Genomic DNA, 10,461 nt, shown 5'->3' with positions numbered 1-10,461 from the left:
TGAAAGAGTGTCAGGGGTGGGGGGGGCTCCGGCGGTAAAAAAAACTGTTCTTGTGTCGTGAGGTTCTGGTTCTGGTCCTGATGGACCGCAGCCTCCTCCCAGAGGGGAGTGTCTCAAAGAGTTTGTGACTGTGGTTGGAGAGATCAGCCACAATCTTTCCTGCACGCCTCAGAGTCCTGGAGGCGAACAGGTCCTGAAGAGACGGAAGATTGCAGCCAATCACCTCTGCAGACCGAATGACACGCTGCAGTCTGCCATGGTCATTGAAGGAAGAGCTGAATTCCACAAACAGGATCCTGGCATGGGTTCCTGCAGAGTCTAGGTGCTGTAGGATGAGGTGGAGGGCCAAGTTGACTGCATCGTCTACAGACCTGTTGGGTCTGTAGTCAAACTGCAGGGGGTCCAGGTCTTTCAGGTGTGAAAGCACAAGGCGCTCAAAGGACTTCATGACCACAGAGGTCACGGCGACGGGTCTGAAGTCGTTCAGTCTGTGGTCCTTGGCTTCTTGGGAGCAGGGATGACGGTTGAGGTCTTGAAGCAGGCTGGGCGTGACATGTCTCCAGTGAGGTGTTGAAGATGTCTGTGAACACCAGAGACAGCGCAGAGCTTCAAGCTGGATGGGGAGTCCATCTGCTTTCCAAGGGTTCTGTCTCCTGAAGAGTTTGTTGACGTCCCTCTCATGGATGGAGAGAGTTGTCACTGAGGTGGGTGGGGAGGTGGAGGGTGGGACCTTTAAGGTGGGTATTGGTACCCAGACCCCTGCTGAGGTGGAGGTGATGCACTATAGCTGGACCTGTTGGGAGGTGTTGTGGGGGATGGTTCCAGGACTGTCCCCTTGTCTTTCAAAGCGGCAGTAGAACTCGTTCAGGTCGTTGGCTAGGCGTTGGTCGTTGATGGAGTGGGGGGCTTTAGGCCTGTAGTTGGGGATCTGCCTGAGCCCTTTCCAGACAGACGCAGAGTCATTAGCTGACAACTGGTGTTGGAGCTTCTCAGAGTTCAGTCGTTTAGCCTCTTTCACTGCATCTTTAATTCTGTCTTTGTCCCCACACCTGAAAGCCTCTTCCTTATCCAACCTTAACTTTCTGGGTTTGGCTGTGAACCAGGGTTTGTCATTGTTGTAACTCACCCTGGTGTGTGTTGGTACACAGCAGTCCTCACAGAAGCTGATGTATGACGTCACAGTGTGTACTCATCCAGACTGTTGGGAGCAGTCCTGAACACATCCCAGTCAGTGGAGTCCAAACACGCCTGGAGATCCTCCACAGCCTCACCGGTCCACTTCCTTGAAATCCTCACTACAGGTTTGCAGAGCTTTAGTTTCTGCCTGTACGCAATAATCAGGTGGACCATGACGTGTTCAGAGTGGCCCAGTGCAGCACGGGGACGGCGTGACAAGCATCCCTGACTGTGGTGTAACAGATCCAGAATGTTCTCCGCTCAGGTCGGACATTAATAAACTGTCTGTATTTAGAGAGCTTTCCTTTGTTAAAGTCACCAAGGACAGAAACTAAGAGTCTGGGTTGGTCCGCTCCACACACAGTATCTGGTTGGTGAGCATGCGCTATGCGCCCTGCATGTTGGCCTGCGGCGGGATGTAAATTGTTACGTAAATTTTATACAACGTAAAGAGAAGTCTCCTTCAAACGACACGATGCCGGCCAGAAAGGATCACACTGCACACAGTGAACCACTCGCTGCAGGAACACGCCACCGCTGAAACACCCGGTCAGCAAAGGGCGGTGCCTGAAATCAAAGTACACAAGACAACAAGACACACACCCACTACGGCACGCAACATAAACACTGAGCAGAATGAATGCAGCAAACTCACGGGGTGAATAAAAATGCTTACAGTTTATGATGAGGGATTCCAGTGCTGCTGGATCACTGTCACGTTGTTGCACCAACCACTGTGGATGTAAAAACTGTTTCCTCCACCTTTAGTTTTGCGGGAAAGTTCCGTGTCTCTGTCCGCTCTGTAGAGGTGAAGCCTGCATCAGTCCACACAGCCACGTCTCCGTGCAGCACAAAACAGCAGCTGAAGGAGGCCGTCAGCTGAAGGAGGAGGCCCCTCAGGCTTGGTTGGTCAAGGGGGTCTGCAGCTTTGGCAGTCATAGAAACGAGAGTTGTGTTGGAAGAGTTTTTCGGAGGCCATTGAGAAGGTCGGTCTCAAGGAAGATCTGGCAAACTATTTGCAACTCAGGAAAGGAGAACAGGGCTGGACTCTGGCTATTTTTGCCTGGGTTGGAGAACTGCTGACCTGGACTGGGAACTTTGAGGAGCTCCTGTACCCAACCAACATGTCCATAAATGACCTCTGTAGTGTAATTATTAGTTATTAGTTATTCCTTTCCCTTTTGTGGATGACAGATGGGAGACAAACACTTCGACATCAAGTTTGAAGGTTGTCTAAGAGTTGTTGTAGACTGAAATATTTACTCAAGAATATTTTATTAGATGACCAAAAACTACAGAAATGCTTCAGAAACACTTTCATTAGTTTGTTGTTAATGTCATCATCAAAACTTTGGACAAACAAACTTCAGTATCTGTCCACTGGGAGGCGTGTTGTCACAGAGCGGTCTGAGGGGAGGTCATTATCGTCCTCAGCCCTCTGTGGACCTCTGTGGACCAGTGAAACCAGTTTGAAGGTCTGCTCAGGCTGATTGGTCTCACTGGTTAACAGCTCTGACACTAATTTGCTTCAGAGGGAATTGGTGGAAACTAATGTGGCTAATGTGAAGAGACCTCTGGGACAAACATGTTGACTGGCTGAAGTGACCTTTGGCACAGTCTCAGCTATTGCTGAAAGTTACATCACTCAGGTCAGAGTTTTCATTTTTGAGTATCACTTTAGATCATAATTCTTTTGATGACAGCTTTGCTTAAACTCTTCATGTTTAACAGTCTTGAAGGAGTTCCCATGTGACCCATGTGGTCCAACTCGTCCCAAACCATCTCGTGGTTTGTTTGCAGTCAGTCAGACCATGAGGTCTCCTCTGAACACTTGATGTCCACATGTGTCTGCTACTTCAGTTCAATTCAGTTTTATTTGTAAAAGTTATCTCACAACTTTCCATATTGAGCAGGTCTAGACTGTACGCCTTATAATATTATTTATATTATAATGACCCAACTATTACTTGAACTCATTGAATTTTGAAATAATGATTAAGTCATTGAATTTATTTATTTTTATATAAGTTGCAAAGTCGTCTAGTGGACCCAGTGTCAGACCTTGACCGTGTCAGCAAAATGTCCCAAAGTTTCATTGTTCAAATATATTTTATCAAATCATTTATTTGATCCAACCTACTTCAGTTGAAAAACGGATAAACTGTAAATACTCCAAGTGTCTGTAACTGTCATGAGCTCAGCTTGAGTAAATATACTTCATTACTTCATATTTTTGTTTATGAAAAACATAATTCATGCTCAGAGTAGCATTATAGTCCATAGACATCGTCACTGTGGAATCACAGAGATGAGTTTATTTAGTTAACCCGACGCACTTTACAACAGAATTTAACAGCAGACTTTTACATATGATACGTATTTTAGAGATGTTCAGTCCGTACATCACGGGGTTGAAGAGCGGCTGACATGTCACAAAATATAATGATAAAAAAATCTGCAGCACACTGTGAACACCTGTCATATCAAACCTGCTCTGTAATATTTCAAAACAGACACCGAAGGAAAGGTTGAGCAGAGAAGCGAGGTGAGGTGTGCAGGTACTGACAGCTTTCTGTCTGGTCTGTTTAGAACCAGAGAAACAGACTTTAAGGATCTTCATGTACGTGTAGAAGATTAAAATGAGAGGCCCGAACACTGTGAGAAAAGTCACTATGAGTCCAAAGATGTTGTTGGCTCTGGTGTCAGAGCAGGCCAGTTTAACTATGGAGTAGTTCAAACAGTAAACTTTGTTGATGGTGTCTCCACACAACTTTAAAGGAGCGATCAATAAAATCAAAATAAGAATGATGAAAAAAGAGTAAAACCACGTTAAAGCAACAAGCATGCCGACCTTCCTAAAGGTCATGAGTGTGTTATAATGTAGAGGATGACAGATGGCAAGATACCTGTTATAAGACATGACGGCTAAGATGGAAAACTCCACACAAACATATGAATAAACACAGAAAATCTGCAGGAAACAAAATGAAGCAGAAACAGTGTGAATGTCAGAGAGAATCTGAATCAGAAGGAATGGAAACAACCCTGTACTACCATACAGTTCATTCATAAACAGGCTGCACAGAAAGATGTACATAGGTTCATGTAAACTTCTGTTCATGCAGATAACCACAATGAGTAAGACATTGGCACTGATAATAACAATATATAAAGACAAAATAATTATAAAAATGAAATATTTAAACAGCCCGGTGTCAAAGTAAGCAGACAGAGTGAAGTATGAAACCTGAGTATAGTTTATAGTAATCCTGGTTTTGGCTTGTGAAGTAATCATGGTGCCGTTAATCCACACAGTGATCACTGTTACATTATACAGAATATAATAGAATATATTATATGTCTAGAATACAGAACATCTACTGACTGTAAAGAACACAGACCAACTCTAAACGTTGACATGAAGGTTGGTGCCAGGTCGTTCTCCTTCTTCTTTTATAACAGCAGTGAGCTCGTTAGGTTGCTACTAATCAATGATTCATGTCAAAAAGGCCAACTACAAACATTCAACATGTTTCTGGTTGGATGTCATTTATCTTTGTGTAACTTGAGAACTGAATATAAAACTAAAGTATGAATCAATTGTTTGTTACACTTTCATTTAATAAAGACCATTTGTCTCCTCAGTTAGGGGGACGTTCTTGTCTTCTAGTGAGGAAAAGCCTGTCCTCCTCTTGAGTCATTGAACGCTCTGTCAACCCAAAGTCTTCTCAGAGTTCCTCCAAACATCACAACCCAAAGCAGGGAATGTCCCTTTGTGACCTCTGGTGCCCCCCTGTGGTTTCAAATGCTGTTCTTCTAGAGGTGCGAGTTGAAGTTCAAGTATCTTGAAGGAAGTTCCCCTTTGACCTCTTTACTGGGCTCTTTAAAGCTCCTCCTGCCTGCAACACATTTTGATGAAACACCAGGGCCCAGTATTTCAAAACTAATCTGGATCAGAATAATCTGGATAATGAAATCCTCCTTTTCTCAGTCATGGATCAAGGTGATCCTGCTGACTTCATCTGAGTATTTCCAAACACTGGCAGGGTGGATCACCGTGATCCAGATTTCCAAATCTCTCCACCTCCAGATCAAAACATGGCGGACTCCCTCAGGAAAGGAGCAGCTGGGAGCACGACTTTACGTCAAAAGTGTCAGTTTACCGGGGCGGCGTTTGGCTCGGGGGCTCTGTCTTGCCGTGGCAGCCCAGGGTTCAGGTCTGGCCTGTGGCTCTTTCCCACGTGTCGTTCCCCGTCTCTCTCCCCACCAAAGGCCAAAAAATATCTTTAAAGTGTAAGTTCACCGTCTAACGAGACCATACGAACGCCAACCAACATATCATGCAAGAAACTTCTTGACCTGTCACCTGATTCAAACCAGCCCGTGCTAACGGGAGCTAACTCGGCTCCATTGACTTGTGTGTTAAGCAGCCTGCGGGCTAATCGGACGTACGTCATACCTCTGTAAACTAACACCAACCTGTTCACAGTGTATCAGTGTTACGTCATACCTCTGTAAACTAACACCAACCTGTCCACAGTGTATCAGTGTTACGTCATAGGCTGCATGTGCACAGACCAGACTGCTGCAGTACTTTGTAACGTAACGTTACACGGTACGAGTGTTAACTACACGGGTCATTCAGAAGTGTCAGGATGCTGCAGGGATGCTGTTGATGACGTCATGCTTTGTGACAAAGATACTCATACACCTTCTGTCAGAGTCCATCACAGCCAGCAGACACTCAGATATTAAGGACACCGCTGGAAATCCTTGGAAGCGCTTCAATTGTATTGATACATTCAAGGTTTTCAAGTTATTGGATTTTGAATAAAGTGCTTGAAACTGTAATTGGATTACTTTCCTCTAATAAAGCTTGGTCAGTGACACAATTACAAACATTTAATCTAATTTGCCTTATATAGAAGGTTTAGCTCCCACTGAACATAATTATGGTCATTCATAGAGAAACAGCATCTGTTTTGATGACGTAAAATAATCCGTTTGTAACAAACACTGAAAAACACTGATGCATGTTTCAAAATCACATTCAAGCTATTTCCAAACATTTTAAAAGTGCATGTTTAAGCTTCTGACCGAGGTCAAATTTGTCTTCATTTAATCAGAAGGATGAAAATATAACTGTAAAGTGCTTCAATGTGCAGCTTGAGTAACAATATCCAGGAGACGTGGAGCTGAGACTTTGTCAGTCCAAGTGAAATCCACCTCTGATCCAAAGGATCCTGAAATTTTGGTTTTCCAGATATCTGCCTTATCTTTTGAAATACCCAAATCCAGCCTTTCATCTGGATTCAAGGGTTACTGGATTACCAGAGCAGAATCCAGATCTTCAGGATCAGATTAGATCTACATTTAATCCAATCCGACCAGGATAATCCTGTCAGATGACTTTTGAAATACTGGGCCCAGAAGAAGTAACTCACCTTCTGGGGTGACAGAGTAATGCAAACCTGTCCGTTAATGAAGGGAAGTGGACTCGTTGCCTTCAGCTGCCTGAGTCGCAAACATTCCACTTCCACAAACATTCATTCATACTTTTATTGTATCTTTTCTGAAGCAGCACTTCCCGGTGCTTCGGTTGTGTTTGGTTCGTCTGTAGTTGGTTCAACATGAGATAAGTCCTCAGGTTAGGACTCAGCAGTCCACCTATCCTCAAGGTCAGCACACCCCACAGAGGTAAATACCTGGGTCTCAGTCAGAAGGTGTATGTCCACAGGTAACCCACAGTCACTGTATTCTGATATTGTTGGACACATACTCTCTAAATTAAACTGACACATAAGGGCATAGTCTGTTATAACCCTGTGTGTCAAGTTTACATCCACACTCAGCATCATATATTTATTTTATAGAAACGACTAAAAACTCTTTAGAACAACTTTGCTGTGAACTTTCTGTTGTTGCATCATCGCTGAGTTCGTTGTCCCCGGGCGTCATTATGTTTACCGTTCTGTAATTAACTTCAGAGGGAATTAGTGGAAACTGTGGCTAATGTGAAGAGAGCTCTGGGACCAACATGTTTTCCTTTTGACCTGACCTTACAGTCATCTAACCTGACGCCTTCAGTAGCATGTCAAGGTGAAGTTGGCCTTTAAGGTCCCTGGGTGCAGGTGTGGATTGAGGTCGTAGGGTCACCTGCAGGTCATGTGAAACCTGCATGGTGTAAACATACATTACACAGACATCTGTCCTCTGTCCTCCAGTGTCCAACACTGACACGGCGTGTTCAGTATGTTAGAGTTTGTCATTTCCTGATAAACCATGAAAAGTTGTTGTGATCCTGCAGAAGTGCTTCCTGTTGGATCCAGTCTGTGAGGCTGCTACAGCCATCTGTCCGGGCCTCACTGATCACTGTACAGATCCAGAACTTTATTCAAACTGGATCAGATGTTAGTCACAATATATCTGCTATATATAACTGCTTGGTCGTCTGGTTTCTCCATGGCTCCTCCAAACTCTTCCTATATGACGACTGCAGGGCGCCCTGAGACCTCTGGACCAACCAAACCTGAAAGGCCTCCTTCTTCAGCTGGACAGCATCCTTCACTGCTAGTCTCAACCAGCAGTCCGTAGGTTGCTCCTACCAGCAACCTCAACAATGGAGGTTTTAAACATGGTCCAAAGCACCACTGGCATGTAGGAGACCTGGACTAACACCGTGGTCACAACTGGTGCTCTTCAGTATTCAGTACCTGAATGTCCTGAGGGGTCAGGGTGTCACCATGTGGATCACAGACGTATGCAGAGAATCTGCAGGGCTGCTGTTTATGACTGAGATGTTTAATCTGACAATAAAACGTTGAATATTTAAAAAAGTGAAACTAGAGTGTAAAGACCTGAAAGCTGCCTGAGGATTAAATCACACACACATACACACACACACACACACACACACACACACACACACACACACACACACACAGGGGGCGTGGCCTGCTGTCATTACACTTCACCTGTCTGTCTGCAGTTTTCAGGTGTATAAGAGCTGCTGTGAGCTGAAGCTGGTTTCCCAGCAGCTCCGTCAGCTGCTCCAGTCCTGATCCATCACATCATGTTTGCTCTCTCATGCTTTCATTCAAATGTTTGCAATAATGACATGAACTGCACTAATTAATGTTGGTCATGAGTGTTTGAAGCCTCTCCTCTGATTGGCTCATTTTAAATCAGGTTTTATTCACGCAGTGATGTTTCCTGATCAGTAACATGTTTCATGTGTCGGATGAGCTGAGTGAAGTTTTAAAGTTTGTTCTGTTGATGGTTTCCACAGATTCAGTTTGTCAGAGAGCAAAACTTCAGAAAAGCACCTGAAGGTTTCATACCAAGAACACGAGGTCACTCCTTTGTCTCTGATGTTTAATGAACATGTATGGAACATGTGAAGGTTCCTGACATCACGTGTCATGCAGTGTTCTACCTGACTCTTTTTGTCATGGAAGTTTGGTCATGTGACACGTTTAACTTCATGAACAAGAATTAAGTTTGAAGTCGAACTTTATCACAGGGTTTTTGTGGTGTTGTTCAGGTGTTGTTCAGGTGTTTTTAGGGTGTTGTTCAGGTGTTGTTCAGGTGTTTTTAGGGTGTTCTTCAGGTGTTGTTGTGGTGTTGTTCAGGTGTTTTTAGGGTGTTGTTGTGGTGTTGTTGGGGTGTTTCTAGGGTGTTCTTCAGGTGTTGTTCAGGTGTTCTTATGGTGTTGTTCAGGTGTTTTTAGGGTGTTGTTCAGGTGTTTTTAGGGTGTTGTTCAGGTGTTGTTCAGGTGTTGTTGTGGTGTTGTTCAGGTGTTTTTAGGGTGTTGTTCAGGTGTTGTTCAGGTGTTTTTAGGGTGTTCTTCAGGTGTTTTTAGGGTGTTGTTCAGGTGTTTTTATGGTGTTGTTCAGGTGTTTTTAGGGTGTTCTTCAGGTGTTGTTCAGGTGTTTTTAGGGTGTTCTTCAGGTGTTTTTAGTGTGTTGTTCAGGTGTTGTTGGGGTGTTTTTAGGGTGTTGTTCAGGTGTTTTTAGGGTGTTCTTCAGGTGTAGTTCAGGTGTTTTTTCAGGTGTTTGACACGATGCTGCAGAATAACTCTGAGCTGGTGATTGTGCTTGAGGGTCTGAATGACTCTCTGATAAACCGTCAGATCTTCTTTGCCTTCGCTCTGACGTCGTACCTCTTCACGGTCTTCGTCAACCTGACGCTCATCCTCACCATCTGTCTGGAGAGGTCTCTCCACGAGCCCATCTACTTCTTCCTGTGTAACTTGTGTTTTAACGGGATCTGTGGGGCGTCGATTTTCTACCCGAAGCTGCTTCACGACCTTCTGGCCGACGCTCACGTCATCACATACGCCGGCTGTCTGTCTCAGATCTTTGCGGTTTACGGTTATGTTTTCTGTGAGTTCACCAGTCTGACCGTCATGGCGTACGACCGTTACCTGGCCATCTGCCGTCCGCTGCAGTACCGGACGGTAATGACGCCACAGAGAGTCATGCAGCTGGTGCTGGTCACCTGGATCTTCTCGCTGCTGGAGACGGCAGGCGGCACCCTCCTGACGGCCCGCCTGGCGCTCTGCAAACACCACCTCCCGAAGATCTTCTGCACCAACTGGGAGGTGGTGAAGATGTCGTGCTCTGACACGACCCCCAACAGCATCTATGGCTTCGTGCTCATGTTCTCGCACCTCACGCAGTTTGGACTCATCCTGGTATCATACACCCACCTGGTCCGGGCCTCGCTCCGGCTGCGCTCTGACCGCAGGAAGTTTGTGCAGACGTGTCTGCCGCACCTTATCACGCTGTTCGTCTTCACCTTGTCGCTGATGTTTGACACCTTGCATTCACGTTACGCGTTAAGCAGCAAAACGCCGCAGATTGTGCTGAATGTGCTGGCGGCAGAGTTCCTAGTAGTCCCGCCCCTCATTAACCCCATCATCTACGGCATCAACTTGCATCAGATCAGGACCAGGATCGTCCAGAACTTCTCCCTCATACGAGACATCCAAAAAACACACCCAGCGAAAGCAGCTCAGTTAAATAGCAATATAAATAATATATGAAACTGTGACCCTGCTGAAGGTCGGGTCAGTCTTGCTTTAACTTTGTTTAAGTTAAAGGTTGAATGTTGCTGTTCAGGTCAGAGGTCAACAACGTGTCAGCACAGATAAAACTACAACATGAATATTCAATATAAATATTCAAATAGTTCCAAACGTTGTTCAAAAACTGACGTGAGGAAATAAAAAAAGATTTAAACGATAAAGTGGAAATAAAAAAAAATAAAGACAAAGTCGAAACA

At 44.9% G+C, this 10,461-nt stretch overlaps 1 protein-coding gene across 1 annotated transcript; it reads left to right on the top strand.

Moving 5' to 3' along the window:
* Window positions 1-9,238: 9,238 nt before the first annotated feature.
* On the top strand, window positions 9,239-10,222 carry LOC104938051 (olfactory receptor 1). The gene has a single exon (XM_010754392.1). It carries the CDS (start codon window positions 9,239-9,241, stop codon window positions 10,220-10,222), a length of 984 nt encoding a protein of 327 aa, XP_010752694.1.
* The last annotated feature ends 239 nt before the right edge of the window (window positions 10,223-10,461 follow it).

The sequence above is a fragment of the Larimichthys crocea genome, chromosome VII (genome assembly GCF_000972845.2).
Source record: "Larimichthys crocea isolate SSNF chromosome VII, L_crocea_2.0, whole genome shotgun sequence".
NCBI lineage: Eukaryota > Metazoa > Chordata > Actinopteri > Sciaenidae > Larimichthys > Larimichthys crocea.
The sequence above is the reverse complement of the archived record's forward strand: the minus strand, read 5'-3'. Positions and strand labels throughout refer to the sequence as shown.

Coding starts and splice junctions, on each gene's coding strand:
- LOC104938051 (XM_010754392.1), top strand. CDS start 9,239: ATGCTGCAGAATAACTCTGAGCTGGTGATTGTGCTTGAGGGTCTGAAT.